Source organism: Callospermophilus lateralis, chromosome 2 (genome assembly GCF_048772815.1).
Source record: "Callospermophilus lateralis isolate mCalLat2 chromosome 2, mCalLat2.hap1, whole genome shotgun sequence".
Taxonomy (NCBI): domain Eukaryota; kingdom Metazoa; phylum Chordata; class Mammalia; order Rodentia; family Sciuridae; genus Callospermophilus; species Callospermophilus lateralis.
In genome coordinates this window covers 199,849,603-199,874,251 of record NC_135306.1, presented here as the reverse complement: position 1 = coordinate 199,874,251, position 24,649 = coordinate 199,849,603, and the positions used below count along the sequence as shown (strand labels likewise).

The window sequence follows — 24,649 nt, the reverse complement described above, 5'->3', positions numbered from 1 at the left end:
CTAAACTGCATTTAAATTAGTTTTGTGTATATTTTAGTCAGTTCTCCATTTCTTTAACAAAATGCCTGAAATAATCAACTTAAAAGATGGAAAGGGCCAGGCACAGTGGCACATACCTATAATCCCAGTGGCTCAGGAGGCTGAGGCAGGAGGATCACGAGTTCAAAGCCAGCCTCAGCAATAGCTAAGCAACTAAGTGACACCCTGTGTCTAAAGAAAATACAAAATAGTGCTGGGGATGTGGCTCAGTGGTTGAGTGCCCCTGAGTTCAATCCCTGGTACCTCCTCAACCCCCCACACAAAAAAAATAAAGACGGAAAGGTATATTTTTGGCTCATAGTTTCAGAAGTTTCAGTCCATGATCAGTTGATGAGGCAGCCAATTCAGCAGATTTCACACAATAGATGCACACACCCTTGTACAGACCCCAAATCATTGTGCATTTCCGACATAAAAAAGGAACTATGCATAGGGACTTAGATTAGATCCCCAACACTGCAGAAGGAAAAAAAAAGGAACTAGTTGTGTTTCTCAGAAATTCACAGCACAGCCTTTAGGATTTAGAAAAGCTACTAGAAGAAGAATGAAGATTGAAATTGAGTGAAGTGTGGAGCGTGGGGAACTGATTCTATCTGCACCAAGAACTTGAGGTGCTCTCCCAGAGCCTGGGCCCCATCAGACACAGCAGACCCTGCAGGCTGGAAGAAGGTAGATGTCCTTCCTTGACTTTGGGGATGATGGATTTCAGTTATTGGTTCTAGAATTCCCAGGTGTAGGAGGATTAAAAAAAAAATAAGGTCACCTGTCATGGCATAAGCTGGTATTCTGGATTGGAGTGGGTTGGGTGCTCCCTGAAATGCACATTTAGAGCATTTGAGAAGCAATCCTTGCTGTAGAGGATGGGGGCAAGGAAAAGTCTAAGGTTTCCTCAAGGCTAAAGCTGAGTGCTGTGTGAGGTTGATTATTTTGTTCTCCAAATGCATGGCCATTGGAAAAGCGTAACTATTATGTTAAACTTTTGGCTAAATACCTTACGTGTTGTGTTCTCAATGTCTCTTCTTCTATGTCCTTTATTCTCTCTGAATTGTTGTTTTTATAATTCGACAGTTAAGGTCTGCTGCACGCAGAATCTGGGAGAGACAAGGGTTAAGTCAGAGTTCCCAGTCAATGCACTTTTCCTGGTCCTGTGACAGACTGTGGTCTGAGCTGGTCCTCCAACAATCTGTGGCCGTATTCATGGGACACCCACCCACCAACTGAAGATTCTGGGGAGGAGATGTGCTAAAGGAAGACACCTTGAAAATTATCAGCATTGTGAAGATCAGAAACAGACTCAGGGGAAAGTGGGCCCAGGACACCCTCCTCTGATGAGGGATAAGACACCCAGAGAAACATTTTACCCAGAAACAAGTGGTCTTTGTGATCATATAACCAAATAACCTTAATTTGTGGGATTTCTCCCTTCTTCGTGGACTCTAGTGTATTACAAAACAGATTGCTGTCTCAGCAAATGTGTTTTGAGTTTGATTTCTCCTTTATTCCTGTTTTCTATGTTTCTTAGAATGATATTTCTCTAGGGTAGTTCCAGCTATCGACTGATACATTCAGTTCCAGGTTTATAAATGATAGTTTATGTTTTAGACCTCTGTGGCCATGTGTCCAGTTTCTTTGAAACTCTAAAATTCCCCACAAATTCATCCTTATACAATTTTTATTAATAATCATTCCCCCTGATTTATAGGGACGTTAGTTGTTTCTCAGTTTTATTTTTTAAATGAATTTTTAATTCTGTCTCCAAATTATTTTTTGAAATTTTCTACAAGAAAAGAGAACAAACATTGTTTTGCTTTGTTTTTTGGTTACATTTAATTCCTGTCCTTAACTCTTTTAAATTCATTCATATTATGCATTCCTTGCTTATTACTCTTTTTGTTTTAATTTTTATAGTATTACTTTTTATTATTTATGATGTATCATTTGTACTTTCCTTTTATTGATTTCTATAAATTTGAGAGTATGCTACTAAAACTAATGGTTTAAATTATTAAATTTTTTTATAAATTTTATGTTTTTAAATTTTAAATTTTATCATTTTATATTTCTCATTATCTGAGCTTCCTCCTACTGATTTCCAACAACTTATTTCTAGATAGTAATGGAGTTCTCTTGATCTGTCAATGATAAATTTAGGTCGATAATCCTTTCCATCTAAATCTGGATCAGTTACCTGAATATAGCATGATTAGACATCACAACATCTTTTGCATGTTGGGCTACCAGTAAGAGAGAACACGCCTTCTTCAAACTTTATTTTTTTCATGGGGTCTGAGTGAAGCAGAAGTGATGTCAGAATCAACTGTGCCTTGAAGAACCTCAGTAAGCTTCCACTCAACATGTAAAGATATTGTGTATCTGAATACAGGGGTTTCTCTCTCTTTCTCTCTCTCCACCTCCCCTCCTTAACGGGTTGCTTCTTCCACCTTCCTGGCTCAAACAGCTATCATCTATAATGGGACCACAGTCCAGAGTTTGCAGATAGGAAGAAATCTGCCTCAGAATGCCGTGTCCCCCTCCAGTCACAGAAATTTCATTTCTTACTCTAGCACTGTTTTTGTTGCCATGGCAACCGTGCAAGGAACAGAACAGACCACCCTGGAGGCTGGCCCTGCTGTGCATCTGAGACAGTCAAGTGCTCTACGCTCCCAGCTATGGAAAGAGATGCAAGAGAAGTTCTTGAGGGGAGAACCCAAAGTCCTTGGGGTAAGTCAGTGGTGGGTCTGAGAGAAGACCAGTGGTTCTGTAAACTCACCCCTATCAACCCAATACCACATACTCTGTTTCACTGCCTGGTAATACATCAACCAGACCTAGAATCATGGGTGCTTGATTTGGGTCTTCAGGCCTTACCATTTGAAAAATGTTAAAATGCTCCATCACATCATGATTTCAATACATTTGAGGTATGGTGACGTCAGATCCACTCCAGGTTGTGGGTCATCCAGGAGAGTTATACTTCACCCCGGTGGAGAGCAGCCAAAGAAGAGGCTCTGGATGGTAGCTGAGGTCCCTGTCATAGGTCTGTCTGGTAACAGATGGACCTTATTGTCCCTATTTCTGTCTCTCTGCTTTCTTTTCTTATCCTGCTCCTCAGAAAATGAAAACAATCTATCCTCCAAGCCCTTGGATCTGGACTCTTAGGTGGATATACCTGAAAGAAATGGAGAGTTAAAGAACAGATTAGGGCAGATGAAAGGACATTGAGAATAGAGGTTATTTCCACTCCAAACTTCAAGCCACTGGGGAAAAAAAGCCATTGTGGACAGTTTGGATTTTTTTTTTTTTTTTTTTTTTTTTTTTTTTTTTGGTATTCCACGATTTTATTTTTTTGTCTTGGAAAAATACAGGGTTTTTTTTGGTGAAATATGTTATATGTTGACATACACGAGGGCTCATTTTTAACATATTAGTATGTATTTTAAATGGACTTTTTAAGAGTGGTTTTAAGTTCACAGCAACATTTTCTAATATGTACCTACAGATCTATCCTGCTCCAACACATGCATAACTTCCCCTTAATTAACCTCCCTCACGAGTGGTGCATTTGTTACAATTGATGAACCTAGATGGACACGACATTGTTAGCAAAGTTTCCTAATGGACATGAGGTTTCATTCAGGGTTTTGTACATTTTGTGGCTTTGGGCAAACATACAGTAACATGTATCCACCACTAGCATAGTAGACAAACTAGTCACACTTCCTTAAAATCCCTCTGTGCTCTACATATTCTTCCTTTCCTTCCCGCAACCCTTAGCAACCACTGATCTTTTACTGGCGCCATGATTTGCTTTTCCAGAGTCACACAGTTGGACTTACAAAGCATGTTATCCTTTATGAGTTTTGGTACATTCTGTGTTCAAACATGATTCCTTCTACCTGGGTCATCACACGTGTGGGCATGGGCTTGCTCCCAGTATTCCTTTAGTATCTTTGAATGCCCCATGGTATCTGTAGTGATGCCGCCCCTTCATTTCTGGTATCAGTACTTTGTGTCTTGGGTCTTGTTTCCTCCTCAATTTGCCTGGCTAAATGCTTATTAATTTCATTTAACTTTTTTAAAAACAGCTTTTGGTTTTGTTGATTTTATCTATTGATTTCCCATTTCCATTCTGCTGACCTCTGATATAATTTTTTAATTATTTTTTTCTTCTGTTTACTTTGGAATTAATTGGCTGTCTTTTTTCTTGTTTCCTAAAGTGAAAGCTTAGGTGACAGATTTTAAATCTCTTCTAATTTGTACACTCAGTACTATGATTTTCCCTCAAAGCACCGGTTTTGCTCCATCCCAAAAATTTTGACAATTTTTTTAAAAAAAATTTTGGATCCATTGTAATGCATGAGGGTAATTGTGCTCCCACTCCCCTGGTTTTAGAACCCTGTATTCATACATGTGTTCTCAGGTCCCAGACCCCCACTAAGTGTTGTAATCAGTTTTCATTTTTTCTTCCCCTGTACATACTCTCCTTTCTTCAGGTTACTTCTCCTTGCTGGAATAATTGCTCCCAAATTCCTGGGTGACCCCTGTCTGAGTGTGTGACAAAGGAGAGCAACCACTGTGGTAGAAGTAGCATCATGGATATCAGAAAAGCAGCTCAGGGCAGTTTGGCCACGCCCCTTCTAACCTTGAAATCACTGGGACAATGGTCTATATTCTGAGAGATAATTTGTGGAAAGTTAGCAGAGTTCTTTATGTGTAAAGAAAGGTGACAAGAGGTCATCTGGGTATTTGAAAAGGCAGAGAATGAGGGTGACTCAGTGGTTGGAAAGGGGATATCATGGGCACCCTTTTTATGGTGAATAATCAGTTTTTGTTTTTTTTGTTTTTTTAATAATTTCTAGGTTGTGCAGATTCTGATTGCCCTGATAAACCTCAGCTTGGGAATAATAATGATGAGTGTCCTGGTGCCGTTTTATGAACCGCACCCCATTTTATTTAACACAGCCTACCCAGTTTGGGGGTCAGTGATGGTGAGTACTTTCTGATATAATTAGAGATAATGTCAATGTTAATATTGTTAATATCCCAAGTTCTGGAATCCTATCTTGACTCTATCCTGTGTCTCTTTAATTTTTTTTTTTTTTTGTGGGGGAATGCTGGGGATTTAATACAGGGATGTTTTACCACTGAGCTACATCCCCTACCCTTTTGATTGATTGATTGAAACAGGGTCTCACTAAGTTGCTTAGGGCCTCACTAAATTGCTGAGGCTGGACTTGAACTTGTGGTCCTCCTATCTCAGCTTCCTGAGACACTAAAATTATAGGTGCGCACCATCCAGACCAGCTATTTCTTAATTTTTTTTAAGTCCTGGGGATTGAACCTAGAGCTTTGTGCATGCTAGGCAAGTGCTCTATCAGAAAACTACATTCCCTGACTTGCATTTTTTAAGTTTGAGAAAGATATTTAAATGTTATTTTAGCTCAGTTTTCTCATATTTAAAATGATAATAATAATATGCAACTCAGGAAGTTGACAGATTAAATGTTCTATAAACATGAATTAAAATATATGATAGCAGAAAGGAGCAAAATACCAAACTAGAATAAGGACCGTAGTGGCTAATCATTTCCAGGGTTAGTAAGGACTTCATCAAGGATTGTTGGCAGAATGTATCAAACTTTAAATTACTTGTTCTCAAATGAAAGAATAACGGACTTGCCATTATTTGCTTGAACTAATCAAGATTCACCTCTATGGCTGGGAAGGATTCACATTTCCTTGAAATTCATGAGAAACTGAGCAAAATGAGGGGCTCCTCCTTTTGCAAGGAAGAAGAGACACTTGCCTGATATATAGGCCATGTAGTGTGTCTCACCCATCAACTATCAAATCTTAGGAAATTGTTCCTTTAGAAAATAGAACAGCTGTTACATGAACTTTTATTTTTCTATGTTTAGTAATACCTACAAGTAAAATGGAATGAAACTAGAACTTTAAAATGTTTAAAAACTTTTCCCCGAGATAAAACACAACAGAGTGATTCCTAAGAATTGAAGGTAAAAATTAAGTATAAAATATCAAGTTTCATCTCCTGAGGAGGAAAAAAAATGAAATTTATAAACTGGATCAATGTTAGAATAAGGGAGACCATTTGAATGTTGTGGGGTTTCCACTTAACCTGTAAATCTGAGCCTGAGAGAGTTCAAAGTTTTATTATATACCTGGTTTCTGTCCTTCCTCTTCAGTTTCCTGCAGTGTTGCAAAATTGGAAGAATTTTAAGAGCTGATCTACTTCTGGGATGTTGTGCATTACTAAATGTCAAATACTGCTATTGCCAAGCCAAACTTTTATTAAAATCTTACCATGATCTTGGCACCCTACTTAATGTTTTCTATGTGTAATTCCACTTCAAACCATCACTACAAACTTTGGAGGGAGCATTGTCAGTAAGCTCTTGAATGGATAAAGAAACTGGAACCTGGAGAGGTTACGTAACTTGCCCAAGATCATGCCACTATTTGGTACAGGAATTGGGCTTCAGTAGCGTCAATGTAATCCCATAATTGCACACATCTAACCCGTCGAGTGTTCTGACTCCTTTTTCCTTTCCTTACCAAGTCCATTTTGGTAACGAATCTATGTAGTTTAGGCTGCCTATGCGTGGGGCAGGTTCAGGAGCTGCGTGGGTCCACTGAGGTACCACTAGAGTATTGTAGGTGCACCCACTCGATGAGCTTTTGCTTAACTGGTCGATTGTCTCTTGCTGTCACCTTCCATTACTTTTTCGATTTTATTTTCAGGCCCCACCTGTACAACACCTCCTGTTCCCTTACACTGTACAAGTACCAACACCAAGAAACAATTATAAATATTTATTATTTTGACCTCTTTAGTTACCCATCCACCTACATGTCCTTGAGTAGAATTCCATCAGCATAAAAGTATCCCCTCACTGGTTGATCCAAGTGCTCTTTTGCATTCTTTTGGAATATCGTAGTTTTATTCCTATGCATTTTCACATTTTCTGTTAAGATCTTCCTCATGAGATACCTTTGAACACAGAGTGCACAGGTATATACAGTTCATCCCTCAATAGCCGTAGCGGGAGGGATCCAGGACTCCTAGAGCTGTCAAAAGGAGAATCTGGGACTGCTCAAGTGTCTTAAGTCATCCCTCAGCCTGCTTACCTGTGGATGTAGGCCTGTGGATCTGGAGGGCCAACTGTGTATATTTTTGCTATGGTAAATGATATACTTTTATACAATCCTACCTTCAAAAACACCAACACAAATATTGATTATGTGTGTGTGAGTGTGAGTGTGTGTGTGTGTGTGTGTGTGTATGATGCTTTCCCTGTGCCATACTAAATGTTCTTATCCTTTATAGTACCTCTTAATTGTGAATCTTGGATATTTGCTGTTCCACGGATATTCATAAATAATACTAATTTAGCTCTTTGTTCCAAATATTTTTCTTAATTTTAATTATTTTAGTTAATGTATCCAGAGTGATATTGCATAATAGTCCATATTCTCATCTTGATTTTGACTTTAATGTGATGGTCCTAGTCTTTCCCTATTAAACATGAAAAAAACTTTTAGGCCTCCAAAAATGTTCTATCATGTTATGGAAAATAAAATTATTTATATTTTACAATTATTTATACTTATTATTTACAATTATTTATACTTATTATTATATTTTACAATTATTTATACTTATTATACTTATTACAATTACTTATACTTATTATATTAATATGAATAATTATATTTGTTAACAATAATGTTATTTATATATAACAGTATTTATAATTTGATCTTTATTAACAGCAAAGGTGAATCTTATTGTCTTATCAATATTGCAAATACAAAGAGCAATTACAAAGTTAATTTTCTTCTTAAATTCATTAATGCCATAAATTATGATAATATTTTGATGTTAAAAATGCATTTGAAAAAAATCACACATATTCATGTTTTATTTCCTGTAATGAAACAGCTGATTCTTTGTGCTACTTTTTGGCCCAAGGGTGATTAAATTTACATGAATTATTCTGTCTTGGTATTAGAAGTTTTTTGAGGAGGTTAATCAAACTATTTCACTAAGCCCATCAATTTTGGTATTAATATGAAATTTTGAGACATCTAAAATTGAACTTGAAAAGTATATACAGACACAAACCACTAAATAGTTGAAGTAAAAGACTCTTGAGTTGACCTTGGCCATTTCAGCTAAATGGAAGATAATTTCCCAACTGATGAAACCTAATGAACTAATGTATTCTAGTCATCATTTAATAAGAAATGTGAATTTTTCTTTGCTATTAATTTACTCTTATTAATTTATTTCTTTGCTATTCATTTACAACTTTTAAAAGATATTTCAAATTAGAATAATTTTCTATTTCTTTTTGTTTTTAATATCTCATTCAATATTGTTACCATATTAGGGTTACTTCATATCTGGAATTTGGAATCTATTTTTCAATGCTTTCAAGCAATTTTTATGTGGAGGGTTGCAGAGTACTAGAGATTGAACCCAGGGGCACTTAACCACTGAGCCACATTCCCAGCCCTTTCTTATTTTTTGTTTAGAGACAGGGTCTTGCTAAGTTGCTTAGGGCCTCGCTTCGTTGCTGAGGCTGACCTTGAACTTGCAAGAGCCACTGGGATTACAGGGATGTGCCACCATGCCCAGCTTCGAGCAATTCTGATATCATTGCACTTAGATATTTTTTGAAAAGTTTGGTAAATCCCTGTAAGAATACATCTGGTAGAATTCCTCTGTTGTTTATGGGGAAAAAAACAGTTATTTGTAAACTTGTTTCTTCTATAATAATTGATCTGCTTAACATATCTGTCTAATTTATGGATAACGTTTAGTAATTTATGATTTTATATATTTGTTTAAATTTTTCTCCTCCCTTCTTCTTCATCATCTTCTTCTTTTTCCTCTTCCTCTTCTTCTTCCTAGTTTATTATTTCAGGATCTTTTTCAATTGCAGCTGCAATCAGAACTACCAAAGGTCTGGTGAGTAATAGTTCCTCTTTTTTTTCCCTGTTCAAAGAGGGTGAAGTAATCATTCTCTTTGTCACATGTCAATGGCAGAAAACGGATTTTTAGGTGTAACTTTATTTTATTTTTAAACATGATTTTTAATTAAAATGTATATATTCAAGATACTCTTGTATGTGTGTGTGTGTCTGTATACACACACACACACACACACACACACACACAAATAACTGATTGCCACCACAAACAGGCTAATTAATACATTATTCTCCTCCTATAGTTACCTTTTTTTCTGAATGTGATGAGAAAACTTAAGATCTACTCTTTTGTCCAATTTTAAGTATTCATTACTATTGATTATAAACACCACCCTGTGTATTATCCCTCTAGAACATTATCATTCTTTGTGACTAAAATCTTACGCCCTTTGATCATCATCTACCAGGTTTCCTCGCCCTTTTGCCCTAGTAACCACCATTCTACTCTCCGTGTCTATGAATGCAATGTTTCTGTGTTCCACATTCAAGTGTTTGAATCCTTGGACCCAGGTTTATTCCTGTCATTCTAAAGGGCAGGATATCCTACACCTAAAAGTCTGAATAATACTCCATCGTACCTATACATACATGTTGTGATAGGTGTCCTACAGGTATATAGATATTTAGAGATGAGTATCACACTCTCTTTTTTCCTTCATCCACCAACTGACACTTCAGTGGTTTCCGTGGCTTGGCTATTCTGAATGACACTGAGATGAGCGCAGAAGTGCAGCTTTCTATGAAATCCTGTTTCCATTTCCTTTGAGTATATGTCCAGAGAAGTGATTTCTAGGTCATATGATAGTTCTATTTTTAGTTTTTTTAGGAACTTCCTAGTGTTTTCCATTATGGCTGTATCCATACATTCAGTGAAGAAGGATTTATTTTCTCTATATCCTCATGGTTACGTACTATCTTTTGTCTTTTTAATGATCACCATCCCCAAAGGTAGGAGAGGATACAAAATTGTGGGTTTGATTTGAATTTTACTCATAATTAGTGATATTAAGCACCTGGTCTTGTATTTGTTGGCCATTTGTGCATCTTCTTTGGAAAGAGGTCTATTTTAAATTTACATTTTTATTTGTCTTTGGCATTGATTTGTAGGAATTCCTTATATATTTTGAAAATGTATATATCTTGTCAGTTATACAGTTTGCACATAGTATTTACATTAGAGACCCAAACAGGGAAATTAGGTAAGAAATAGCAAAAAAGATGAACAGAAAGGAAAGAGATGAAACTATAATTATTTATGGGTGACTCTATTATGGTCATAGTTTATCTAAATGAACCTATAGAAAAATAATGAGGATTTAAACTCAATGGCACTATTTCCCATATATATGGCCAAAATACAAAAGTCAAATGTATGTGTGTGTGTATAACACATGTGCAGGCATATACACACACACACAAACATTCAAACACATGCTAATGAACAGCTGAATTTTTTTAATGTTAAAATTATAATAACAAAATGTAACCAAGCAATCATATTCAATATGTGTAAAAAGATGTTTATAATGTCTATGTAGGAGCTATGTAAAACAAATGAAGGGATAAACTATGAAGAGGTAAAGGAAATTCAATGTTACAATGATGTCCTTTTTTCCAAATTAATTTCTGGATCCAAAATGACCACAATTAAGTGTAGGTAACTTGTTTTATGGCAACTAGTTAGTTGAGTCTATTTTATATAAAAATCAAAAAAGAGACATATATTCTTATATAGAATTAAGGCCTGAAACCATAAAACTCCTTAAAAAATAGGGACAAAACCCCTGGAAATTGGTTTAACCATGATTTTGTGACTATAAAACCAGAAGCATGGGCATAAAGGCAAAAATAAACAAGTGGAATAACATTAAACTAAAAAGTTCCTGCACAGCAAAGGGAACAATAAGTAAAATGAACAGGCAACCGACAGATTCAGAGATATTTGCAAATCAGACTTTGTTTAAAAACTTCAGGAGAAATAATGAGTTGGAGTTGTCTTTCAAAAGCTATAGTCAAATAATTTGCTGATAATGGAATTACTGACATAAGACCAACTAGTTTGGCAAGGTGAGGGTTCTTTATGAAGGTACAGAGGAGTCCTGAGAAGGAATGTCAAGTGGGTTCAAATCTTGAAGCTTGAGACCCAGCCCCTGACAATAGTAGTACCAAGTATTGATGTGGCCTAATACTTATTGACTTATTGATGAGTGCATTTCAACTACATCCAGAAAATGTTTTGAGTTTGCAAAAAAAAAAAGAAATTCAGAATAAGATTTATTATATAAGAATCATTTAACACATAATGTTCATGCCAATATGTCTTTCTCAAAGGAAAAATAAAAAGAAAAGAAAGAAGCTCAGATCTCAACAAATGTTTTCCTTGGCTAACGGCCATATTTGAATTATTATTGCTCAACAGATAAATAAACTCTAGAGCATGATCAGTATGATCTTTCCAAACCTGACCTTGGTCTATCTCCCTCATGTTTACTGACTTAAACTATTGAAATGTGTCTGGTGCTGTGACCCAGTAAATCTTTCACACTTTCCTAAGCAATTTTAGTTCTTATGAAAAGTCTCTGTTCTTCCACTGTAAGAAGAAAATATGGAAAAAGGAATACATAGTACAGTGAGAGAATATACAAAAGGCATAGAGGCATGACACACTGGCAGAATATAGAAAATGAGCGGTCAGGTACCTGTGGCAGACACCTGAATGCAAGACACGGCTTTCTAGCTAACATATAAAGATCTTTGAAATCTCTATTAATTCTGTTCAGAGTTTATGTGCACATGGGAGTCTTTGGAAATTTTATCCTGGAAATAACTGGATGATATTTGTGTTTTGACAAGAGAATAAACTACTATAAAGAAAAAAAAATTGAAATTATGGCTACTATTTTATATATATATATATATATATATATATATATATATATATATATATATATACACACACACACACACACACACATGCAGAGATACAATCTCTACTATGACTACTGAAATGATCAAGATAGGATGGTGCTGGGAAAGAGGTGGAGGGCTCGAAGTGATTGATGGAGATACAGCTGATGACATTATTGGGTAGCTTAACTGATTTTTATTCCTTTTGCAGGTGCAAGCCAGTCTAGGATTGAACATAGCCAGCTCTGTGCTGGCTGCTTCGGGAATCATGCTCAGTATATCCAGCTTGAGCATCTTGTCATTTGAATACCATCAGTGTATCCATGATATGGTGGTAGAGGACTGTTTCCTGATCATGTCCATCTTAACTGTGAGTGCTTCCTTTTGTCTTGGGACACTATGGTTCAAGCATATGGTTGAACCATATGGTTCAGGGAGGTGGGAGGTTGCTGGCTCCAAAAAAAGCAATGAACTTTTTTCACTTGTTGAAGTGTCCATATGGAATTCATTTCTTTCCCTTCCTTAACTTCTAGAGACAACCAAGGTCCCTTGCCTTGTCATCCTGTCTTTTAATTTGTTCTTTTTAGTTATAGATGACACTAGAGTATATTTTGAGATACTTATACAAACATGAAATATATCTTACTCTAATTAGGGTTCCCAGTCCTGTGTATGTATATGATGTGAAGATTCACTATGGTATATGCATATATGTACATAGGAAAGTTATGTTAGATTCATTCCACTTTCTTTCCTATTTCTACCCTCCATTCCTTCCCTCCCCTTTGTTTAATCCACTGAACTTCTGTTCTTCCTGTGGCCACCCCTTGTTGTGTGATAGCGTCTGCATATCAGAGAGAACACTTGACCTTTGGTTTTGAGAGATTGGCTTATTTCACTTAGAATGATAGTCTCCAGTTCCATTCATTTACCAGTCATAATTTCACTTTTCTTTATGAGTGAGTAATGGTTCATTGTGTATATGTATCACATTTTCTTTATCCATTCATCTGTTGAAGGGCACCTAGGTTAGTTTCATACCTTAGCTATTGTGAATAAACATTGATGTGGCTAAATCATTAGAGTATTCTGATTTTAACACCTTTGAGTCTATGCTAAGGAGTGGGATAACTGGGTCATCCAGTTATAGATGGTGGTTCTATACCAAGCTTTCTGAAGAATCTCCATACTGCTTTCCAGAATGGTTGCACCAATTTGCAGTCCCACAAGGTACCTTTTCCCCCACATCCTCGCCAACATTTATTGTTACTTGTATTAATAATTGCCGTTCTGACTAGAATAAAATGAAATCTCAGTGTAGTTTTAATTTGCATATCTCTAATTGCTAGAGATGTTGAACATTTAAAAAAATATGTTTGCTGATGATTTGTATTTCTTTTTCAGTTTCTTTGTCCATTTACTGATTGAGTTATTTGGTTTTTCCGAGTTCTTTATATATCCTGGAGAGTAATGCAGTATCTTAGGTGCAGGAGGCAAGATTTTCTCCTATTCTGCAGGCTCTCTCTTCACGCTCTTGATTATTTCCTTCATTGTAAAGAAGCTTTTTAGTTTGAGACCATCCCATTTATTGATTCTTGATTTTACTTCTTGAACTTTAGGAGTCTTGTTGAGGAAGTCGGTTCCTAAGCCAACATGGTGGAGAGTTGGGCCTACTTTTTCTTCTAGTAGGTGGAGGGTTTCTGGTCTAATGTTTAAGTCTTTGATTCATTTGGGGTTAAGTTTTGTGCATACTGAGAGATAGGGGTTCAGTTTCATTCTACTACATATGGATTTTCAGTTTTCCCAGTACGATTTGTTGAAGAGGACATCTTTTCTCCAGTGTATGTGTATGGCACCTTTGTCTAGTACGAGATAACTATGTTCATGTGGGTTTGTCCCAGAGTCTTCTATTCTGTCCCACTGGTCTTCATGTCTGTTTTTGTGCTGACACCATGCTGTTTTTGTTACTAAAGCTCTGTAGTATAATTTAAGGTCTGATATTGTTATGCCTCTTGCTTCACTTTTCTCACTAATGATTGTTTTGGCTGTTCTGAGCCTCTTATTTTTCCAAATGATTTTCATGACTGCTTTTCCTATTTTTTATGAAGAATGCCCTTGGAATTTAACTAGGAACTGCATTCAATCTGTAAAGTGCTTTTGGAAGTCTGGCCATTTTGACAATGTTAATCTGCCTATCCAAGAACATGGGAGGTCTTTCCACCTTCTAAGGTCTTCTTCAATTTCTTTCTTTAGTGCTCTGTAGTTTTCATTATAGAGGTCTTTCACCTCTTTTGTTAGATTGCTTCTATCTTCCAGTGGTGCCGTATTTTAAAGTGACTTTGACTTTTGTGTCTTCTGCCTCCTGCTTCCACTTAGCAGGATGCTGTGATTCATTTGGGTTTACTTGAACAGTGCAGGATAATTCTCCCATTTCAGCTAATGAACAACTTTTCCTCCATCTGAAAGCTTAATTCCCTTTGCCATTCATCTAACACATCTACAAGTTCTAAGAATGAGGATGTGGACTGCTTGGATGAATTTTTATTCTGCTTCGAATATTTAAGATGTGAGATTTGATTACTGCATTAACTATATGGAGTAACTAGTGTTGAAAAATCTTTACAATTCCCTGCCATCAACTTTTTCAAAGCTCTTTCATATTCCGTGTCCACAATAGCATTGAGATGTAGAGAACGGGGGTAGAGGGGGGGGATGATTATTTCATTAGCCAAAAAAAAGTGAGAGAATAGGTGACATACAGTGTTCCAAGAATTGGCCAATGGTTATTCATAATTAGGAGCCAGAATTCTATACTCCTGGCCCATACTTTTTCTCTTTTGGCATTCTATTAATTTTAAATGTAAGAACATATTGTCTGGATTCCTCATGTTTCTTTGGTATGAATTTATTTTTAGGGTGTAGATGCTGTGATGTTCACTTTTAGTGTGCTGGAATTCTGCATTGCTGTGTTCGTGGCTGCCTTTGGATGCAAAGTGACCTGCTGCAACCCTGGTGGGGTGAGTACATTGGCCATCATTGAAGACACTCTACCAGTTTTCTATTGCTGTGTGGTCGACTTCATAGACCTGGAGGCTTAGGACAGCACAGGCTGATTATCTCAGTTTCAAGGCTCAAGAGTCTAAACACAGATTAGCTGCATTCACAGAGCTGGTTGAGCCCATGATCTCATATGAAGTTTTTAGCCCTCTTCCATGCTCATGTGGCATATTCCATTCTTGAACTCACAAGACATACTTCTCTGAGGACAGTGGGACAGCATATGTCTCAAGTTCTTTCGGTCTTTTTTATTTGTTTGTGTGTTTGTGGTGCTGGGAATTGAACCCAGAGCCCAGCGAGGCAAGCACTCTACCAACTGAGCTATCTCCCCAGCCCTCTTTCAGTCTTTTTTACAGGGCTCACATGATTAGGTCAGGTTCATCCAGAATAATGATATACTCAAAGCCAAACTGATCAGTAAACTACTCACAGGAGTGATATCCCATCATACCGACATCATATTACAAGAATATGAGTCACTGAGTGTGATCTTAGAATTCCGCCTGTCACAGTGGCTGAAGAAAGGCTAGGTTTCCCCATCCTCACCTTCTTAAAAGGCATCTTTTAAAATCCAAAGAAGAGAAACACTTCCCAGTGACGAGGTCCCCAGAGAATGCTGGACTTTACTCCGTTATTCTACTACAAAACCTCCCCTGGCCTAAAGAAGAAAAATGAGGCATCCAACTTCTTCATCAGTTTGTGCACACCTGGCCATTGTGTTACCTGAGGCCTGCAGCAGACCCGCCAGGTTGCTAAGTGGAAAGAAAATCATCCAAAGAGAGGAAAGTGGGAAATGGACAGAGAAGAAACCAAGAAAGAAATTATAGGAGTAACAAGGCAGGAGGAGCCTCCAAACGATGAGGGTTCCAGAGAAGTGGCTAGTAAAACCTCAACAGCTGCTCATTAGCTTCATTACCCAAAGGCCCTTGGGCAGCAAAACTCACAGACAAATCTAGAACAACAGTTTAATGAGACTGCTCTTGTGGTTCTCATTTCTGTTCTTTGTGCCTCTTTGCCTTCTTTGGAGACTCCCAGGCCACACCACCACAAACTCCCCCACAGAAGAGACAGGAGCTAAATCACCTGAAGTCTCATAGTGGGTTTTGCATTATTAAGGCCCTAGAAGTGTGAGTTTCTCAGAAATTAACAACGGTTTTGTAATATCATGGAATGAGGCATTTTATTCTCATTGAGAGAAGCACTTGGGCATAGAAGCAGATTTTAGGAACCTTAAAATCTCAACATGTGTGATCCCTTCTGCTCTGGAGTCGTTGGGGAGCCAGCAGCTGCTGCTCCCTCTACTCTCCTGAATGAATCCAGGAGAGCAGTGGCTTCAGGACATTGGATGTTTAGTCTCCATGTCTTCCTGCTTCTGCCACTGTCCCCCAAAACTTCATGTCCTGCTGAGGTTGTGGAAGAATATTCCTTAGTTTCCTGATAATTCCTGCCACCCTGGGCCAGTGTGGGTTCGGTGGGGCTTTATTGTGGCAGCAGATCCTGATTTGGATGTGCACTGTCATCAGCTGAGTAACCTGGCTTGGAGGAGCAGCCCTGCACTTCCCGTAGCACCTTGGTTAGGGGTGACTCCTCAGGGACCATCATCCACGCATAAGATGGATCCACTCTAAGGCTCAGCCCCAGCCACCACCTCTCAGGCCCAGAGCATCCCTGGGTGAGGCTCCTGGACCTAGCCTGGTCTGAGGGACGCCTGAGAGTCCACCAGGCTGCTCTGGATGGAATTCAGAGAGGGTGGCGTGGACGCTGCTGTTGACATAAGTGGGTGGGGAAGGGAGGCTGAGGTGGTTTGATATCTCACCTGTGGTATTCTCATGTATTTCACAGGTCGTGTTGATTCTGCCACCAAATCCTCCTGTGACAGAAACCGCATCTGCTGCACCTTTTTAAGGAAGTTTGATGTCACATCAAGAGAAAAATGTTCCAGAAAAATCCATTCTGAATTTTCAGCAAGAACCCCATTTGGGAAAGTACCAGAATCCAACTCTAATCTGTCTCTCTATCTCTGTCTTTCTGCCTATAAAAGCTCAGGATCATGTTCCCATTTCCCCTCAGGAACTCAACGATGCATTCCAACGGAATTTTGGCAGAATACTGGAAGCTGAGTAAATAAATCATGCCTTTGGTGGTCAACAGGACTCGAGTGTCATTCATCCATCTTCAGGCAGTACAATGGCAAAGAAGCCTTACCTGGGAGGGGCTGGAGGACATTCCTGAAGTGGGCACCATGAGTCCTTGATGCAGACCACATATTCCTGCTTCCCTGTCCAGTGCTATTCCTCCCATTTGCTTGATTGTTTTCATTTTTTGTTAGTTAAACCCACCTTAAAGGACACAACTCTTTTTTTTTTTCCTTCTGGAAGTTGAGCTACATGGATATCTCCCTTCTTTGCCTTCTGCTTCTTCACCTATGCCACGTAAAAGACCATGGTATACAGGACAGTCAGTCCTTGTATGGGCCAAAGCCATTGATAGACATACACTTGGGTGAGATTCAACGTTTACATTCTCACTCTTTCTCTCTCCCCCACCTCAATAGGTTTATATCTTAATCAAGTTTACATACAGTTCTCTATCATAGACACTTTATAAATATGTGTTGATTCAAAAGATGAATTGACATATATATTTATATATATGTGTGTGTGTGTGTATCTATTGTCCACTTTCTCCAGCTTTGTATGTGAACAATAACTAGAAAAAGTCACTTAAGAACTAAGAGCTTTCCATTTTCCTGGTTGAAGATTAGATGGTAATCTGGAAGTTCCATGGGGTGAATCTGAAAACTGGTGCTTTTGTGTTAACACAGGTGTTCAACATCTCTTACTGAACATCAGTGAGAATACAGGTGGCCTGCTTTATCACTGGCAGATGTGTATGTCTCCAAGTGAACTAGATTTAAAATGAAATAAAATAAGCAGAAACAGCAAACCATGGAGCTGAGATGGATCCTTGATTCCATGTTGAGAAGCTGGATCTTAAAACATGTTTTAGTTGTTAGTAAACGATTTTATGGATGAAGTCAAAATAATGGAGTGTTTCCCTTTATACATTGAAGTATGTTTATTGTCATTTCTCTTCTTTTGTGAGTTAATGGTTCATATTATTAGCTTATTTATCTTTTTACTTATTATATATTGATATTTTCATATGAGTGATACTAACTCACCATCTGTGTCCTGTGATGCAATTATAGTTTTTTTTTTTTTTTTCAGCGAGCTGTTTTTCTTTTACATTTACTTTTGGTGTATCTTGTTATAAAAATATGTTTATAATGTAAAGAGTTTTATCATTTCTTTTACAAGAATGTTTATTTATTATCCCATAATATTTATTCATTAATGGTTTCAATTGCTTGGAAAATTTTTTCTCATCCCAAATTTATTGCGTATCTTTTTATATTTCCTCTAATTTATATATAGTTTTGACCCTGACGTTTATTTTTATTAGTATTGTTTAATTTTATAAATTATCTAGTATGGTGGCCATTCAGGAGACTGAGGCAGAAGGATCACAAATTCAAGGCCAGCCTCAGCATATAGACCCTGAGCATATAGAGAGACCCTGTCTCAAAATAAAAACAAAAAGAACTGGGGATATAGCTCAGTGGTAGAACTCCCCAGAACCCCAAAAACAGAAATTCAATGTGCTTTTCATAATGCTAGGCCATTATGCCAATAGTACTGATGAATAATTAATATTAAGTAAAAATATTTTACTATGTAGTAAAGACATGTTTATCTATTTTTGTAACTAATTACCATCTTTTGATTACTTTGTATTCGTTACTATCCTTCCCTCACTTTTCTCTTTCTCCAGAACTTCATTAATATTTTGAAGCTTTTGTCACCAGAATCTTTTTCTATTTGTTCTGAGAATCATGAACCTGAATTTGAGAGATAATTTAAACCCCTCTTGAAGAAGTCAACTACACCCCTAGCCACAAAACATTTTATTTACAAAATGTTTATACTGAATACTATACATGTGGGCCCTGTAACCACGGAAACGACTCCAAATCCCTCCTGGGGGTTTGTGCCAAGTCACAATTCAGGCAGATTAGAGAAAGCAAAGCTGTTCCCAGCCACCATACCCCCAAAATAAGACCTGTCAGTGCCTGGGGATAGGTGGTGGTAGGACTCAGCCCACAAAGAGCTGAGGGTCTAAAGGGACCAAGATGACGGGGCAGTTGTGGGGGGAGAGGTGAAGACCCAACTTAGCTTCTCCAAAGGTGGAGAAGATTCTGCCCCAGCACAAGGAGTCCACTTTTTCCTGGATTTAGACAATGGAAGAATCACACTAACCCAACTTAAGTGACATTCTTGGGTAGCATTGTGACAGGAAACATCAATTGTATGAATGACATGCTGCCAATCAAGTCTAATCCCACTGTTGCTTCACCAACAAGGAAATCATTTCCTTTTCCTGTTGGGCTTGGAGCTGTGAGGATGTGAATCTGCTGCTCTCAGCAGACATTGTGTTTCTCTAAGAATCCTGTGACAGAACAATCCCTACAGAGGGGAGCAGAATTGAGTGGTGAAAGATTAAACCCTGACAGTAGCATTGGAGTTGCTGAGCCAAGGTATAACTGGAAATAGGACAAATCTCATGTTTTAAATATCTGAAGAAATGGAAAATAGAACCAATAAGAGAGTATACTACCCGGGCAAAACCCTTAAATGGATTTTTCTGTAATTTCGGAAAAAAGAAGAAAAATAATGCAAACCTCATGCTAAACCTTCTAAGTTCTTCATTACCTGATTCTTTTCTCCACCTTGGCTTTTGAAAAGCATCCTACACTTGTATTTCCTGATTTGCCTCTTTGAGTTTAAAGAACCAGAGAATGCCTTCTTTTGCTGAGAACTATGGTATGCCCAGATATTTTAAAAGAGTAGTTCATTTTTAGTTGTAAAAAAGTTCATATACACATTCTGGGCTATTCGGATCAGATATTAAGATCCTAAATTTTAGAGAAGACTCCCTGAATTCATTTCACATCATGTCATTTCAAATTTATTCTTCATCTGGTTGTTCTATGTCTTATCTAAAAGTGATTAGAATGTATAGCAATGGGGGAGGGGCTGGAGTTGTAGCTCAGTGGTAGAGAGCTTTCCTGGCATGTGTTAGGCCCTGGGTTTGATACCCAGCACTGTATATAAAAAGTAAATAAAAGTTCCATTGACAATTAAAAAAAATTTTAAAAAAGAATAGCAATAGGAAAATATCTATGAGTCTTTGCCTATTTTTTACATTTCTAATAAATATAATTGCTTTTCAAATACCTAATTATATGCTTCAAAACTTACGAAATGAGTGATCATGGGCAACTTATTGTGATGCTTCAGCTTCTTCATGTATAAAAATTCCAGTGACTTTCATATTAGGTTTTTGTGAACATTACCATTATTAAATTGGTATGTGACTCTGGTAGGTTGTATATAAAGATTCTTTAAAACTTAACATGAAAACAAGTAGCAACATAAAAATGAGTGAAACTAACTTTGACTAGGATTAAGTCTTCATTTGAGCATATTAGCAGTTACCTTTATTTTATTTATTTTATTTTTTCACAGATTCATGGGGTACCCCATACGATTTCAACACAATTATACATTTTATAATGATCAAATCTGGGTTAAATATGTATCTTCTCAAACATTTATTATTTCTTTATAGTGAAAATGTGAAAATCTTCCTTTTTTGAAATGCATAGTATTTTATTATAATGTGTAGTCTCCCTACTGTGTGGTAGAACACCTTTCTGATTCTGTACACTGATCTTATAGATTTGCCATACTCAGTGGAAAGGGTATGAAGAGAGATGAAGAGACATATATATGTTCATATCCTTAATAAGAACATCAATTAAACCTGAAGGGAAGAAATAAAGAGTGGTAGTCCACTGCTTTGGTTGTAGGACCAACTCATGCATTTTATTTTAGGACTTGAATAATAATTTCCTGTTCCTTTATTTTGTATCTTGCTATTAATTTTTATCACTGAAATATAGTTTTGGGGTTGGTCTCGAAATCAGGTAGTATATATCTTACACGTTTTCCTACAGTTAACAACATTGATTAGTCCATTCCAGGTCTTCAATTATCCCAGGTAAAATTTAAAATAAGCTTATCAACTTATTTAAAAGGGCCTTCTGGGGCATCGTTAGTAGTATGTTCAATCTACAAGTCACTTGGAGAAGGATTGCCAGTTGAGAGCAATATCATATATTTTCCAATGCCTTAATGCCATATGCCTCTTCATTTATGTAGGTCTTCTTTAATATTTTTCAGCAATAATTTGTAATTTGTGTTTTAGTGCCTTGCACATATTTTATTAAGTTTGTCTATATGTATATTATTGGGTATTTTGATGCTTTGGAAATAGCATTTTATTTATATTGTGTGTATACATATACACATATAAAATAATGGTATTACATATATTTATATATGTACATAAATATGATCTTGAAATTATTTCTAGTTTTCAGAAATGTAATTGACCTTAATATTTTGAGCTTCTATAGTGCACCTTGTTAGGTTAATTCATCATGGTTTTCTTCATTACTTAGTGTGTACACAGGATTTCATCTGATACCATCTTCCTTCAGCCTAAAAAGTTTCCTCTAATGTATTTTCTCATATATTTTTTTCTCTCATTTTTGTTGTCTGAATACATATTTATTTTAACTTGATTGTTTTGACTGCTTTCTTTTTATAATTTTATTGGTGCATTCTAATTATGCATACTAGTGAGATATGACCTTTTCCAGTGGATATTTTCGCAGGCTGGATCCTAGGTCCAGAGTTTCTGTCTTTGCTTTAATGGTACCTTTTGCCTGACATGATGTTTGAAGGGAAGTTTACAAATATTCTTGACTTTCTTTTTCCATGTATCCTTTCTCTGCTTTTAACATTCTCTCCTGGTCACTTGTTTTTAGCAACTTAATGATATGCCATGGTGTTTTATGTTTATTTATTCCACTTGAGGTCAGCTGAGCTGGTTTGATTTGTGGATTTATATGTTTTATCAAATTGGGAAATACCAATCCTTTCAATAATCTTCCACTCTGCACTCTCTCCCATTTTCTTGGACTTTTCTTACATGTTAGACTATTTTGTATTTTTCCACTGACACTGGATTAATTTTTCATCCTTTGCCCCTCTCAACTCAGAAGAGTTGACTTTTCATTTTAAAGGATTCCAATAGATACAGACATTTGCATTTTTATTCCATTTTTTCAACATTTAAAATACATTTACAAATGTCCAGATATGAAATGTAATAAATTCAATAGTCATCTAATAACTTAAAATCTTTAAGTATAACATTGAAATGTAACAACTTCTACTTGCTGGCTTTTTAAGCCACATTAAGTTCTAGAAGAACCAACTCATAAAATACACCAGCACATTTCAGCTAGCATTTTCTATTTAAATTGAGTAATTTTAATTTTAATCCATGCTCAAAAGTTGTTTCTACACAAAATAAATAAAGAAGACACAAGGAAATAAAACTATACAAATTTCAGGGAAAATTGTGAATTAGCTACAGTATGTACTTTGGTTTGAATTTTGAGTTTGCTGCATGGCAGACATGGAAAAGATACATAAAGATGTTTCTTTGTATTGCCTTAATGGATAAGGAAAATTAAAAACAGGACCTAAATTCAGAAACGGTTTGAACAACGCTGACAGCGCATCTGCCTTCCTCTTTGATCCTCTTTGAGGTCAGCACATCTCTTTTTACTGACTGAAGTTTGTTGGAATTGCTACTCCTCATGTGATTTCCATGAACTTAACTATTTTGATGACCCGGGTGATACTGATAACACCAGGTTTTTAAATTGTTGTGTCCAGTATGTACATAGATGCAGCCAGAGGAAGTCCTAAAGGCTCCTTGGGGTTTCTTTCCCCTCTGTACATTTTTTTTTATTGTCAATTTCAGCCCAGAGTGGTATTTTCCACCAGTGAAAAAGATCAGGACAGCTTCTAATCCTTCGTAGACTCCAGGTATAGCCTCAGCAGATCCCATCTCTAACTTGCTCTCATCTCTGGGATGAATGTGTTCAGCTTGGCCAGGAAGGCTGGACACCATGCAGGGAGAGCCATTTGTTTGGGCTCAGCACCTCGAGGTGCACTGACACTAGCTCTCACCTAGGACAGCTCTTGTGTGTTGCTACTTACGCTCTTACTGAGTACCTGTGACAACATATAGATCATATGTGTAAATAATGTAAAATCAAATGCAATTCACATATATATGTAAACTACCCACGTAAATATATAATGTAGCAATATATGGACATGTACACAGATATGCAAAAATATTTATGATTTTTAAATTATACCAGTACAGAGAGGAAACAGTCGAAAGAGGGAGGTTTTGCTAGGGTGGGCAGATTCAACTGGTTTATTGATGAATTTCCTGGAAGGGAAGTGGCTGTGGTTGTCCCTTAAGAGGCCCACCCCCCTTCTTGGTCAAGCTCAGGAGGAAAGCTGCACCCCACTAACCCACTGGATTGTTCCATAGCAATAAGGGGGCAGGATGTGCTGGGGAAATGACAGCAGGCACCTGAGGAAGTGGAAGGGGCACCAGGAGACCAGGAGGGTGAGGGTGGCCAGGAGGGTGAGGGTGGAGGCTATTCTGGCCCCTGCCACAGACTTCTGGGAGAATCCATCCTCTCTCTCAGACCCATCTCCAGGGCTTAAGATGAGGGGACTCTGTTTAGTAACCTCTTGTCCTTCTGGCCCTGAAGGCAAAGCCAACCTGCTAAAAGGGGTTCCTTCGTGCAGAGCCCACTGCTCCCTGGGGACAGCGATGGCTCATGCTGTGTTCCTGAGTTCCTTCTGGCAATAGCCCCCCTTCCCACCCCAAGGAAAGCAGGAAGGAAGTTTGTGGCAGGGGGTGTGTCTGCAGCTGGCTTGGGTTCCCTTGCCCAGTGCATCAAAGTCAGCTCCAGAGAAGAGCTACCCAAGGGCTCCAAGGGTTCAGGGACCTCTGCCCTCTATAGACCACGCCAAGCATGAGTTTGCTGAATGAATCATCCCCATCTGTACCTCCTGCAGTTTCACTACTCCCTGCAAGTCACGAAGTGCCCAAACCTTCCTGAGGGCAAATGCCTAATGTTAAAGAAAGAGAGAGAGAGAGAGAGGGGGGGGGGAGAGAGAGAGAGAGAGAAGGGGGTCCTAAGGAGAAAGGTAGTGTTAGAGCAGAGAGCAATTAGCCAATGAGTGCTTTCAGCCTGAGTAGGTCTTGAGGAACTGGAAAAAGAGAGGGTATACGTACCTATATAAATAAACAAGTATATGAAATATGGCAAAAAGTGCTTTTCCTATGTTCACTTATGACTGTTATCAGCTATATATATCATTGAGTGCTCCTTGGAAACAGCATAGACGCTGTTTCTTGACTACTAATATAATTACCATAGTTAACTATATTTAAATAATATTATTTCTCACTATTACTGCAACTAGTAATTTTACTATTAATTACTTACTGTTGAATATTTCTTAGAAGTGGTGTAGGCCTTTTATAAATATTTTCTTTCATCTATATAATAATACTGTGTTGGCATTCTTCTATTTAGCAGAGTAGGAACCTGAGGTTA

The 24,649-nt window shown here is 37.4% G+C and overlaps 1 protein-coding gene across 1 annotated transcript; it reads left to right on the top strand.

The window, feature by feature from the left end:
- Positions 1 to 492: 492 nt before the first annotated feature.
- On the top strand, positions 493 to 17,174 carry LOC143391885 (membrane-spanning 4-domains subfamily A member 4A-like). The gene is made up of 7 exons (XM_076844656.2): positions 493 to 708; positions 2,604 to 2,760; positions 4,899 to 5,027; positions 8,978 to 9,034; positions 12,176 to 12,334; positions 14,880 to 14,981; positions 16,864 to 17,174. Exons 2-7 carry the CDS (start codon positions 2,620 to 2,622, stop codon positions 16,924 to 16,926), a joined length of 651 nt encoding a protein of 216 aa, XP_076700771.2. The 5' UTR covers positions 493 to 708; positions 2,604 to 2,619; the 3' UTR covers positions 16,927 to 17,174.
- Positions 17,175 to 24,649: the final 7,475 nt, after the last annotated feature.

Excerpts from the sequence above, each read along its gene's own strand:
- LOC143391885 (XM_076844656.2), top strand. The coding sequence starts at position 2,620 with ATGGCAACCGTGCAAGGAACAGAACAGACCACCCTGGAGGCTGGCCCT. Across the intron at positions 5,028-8,977 it reads CAGTTTGGGGGTCAGTGATG|TTTATTATTTCAGGATCTTT; the intron begins GTGAGTACTTTC and ends TCTTCTTCCTAG. Across the intron at positions 14,982-16,863 it reads CCTGCTGCAACCCTGGTGGG|GTCGTGTTGATTCTGCCACC; the intron begins GTGAGTACATTG and ends TGTATTTCACAG.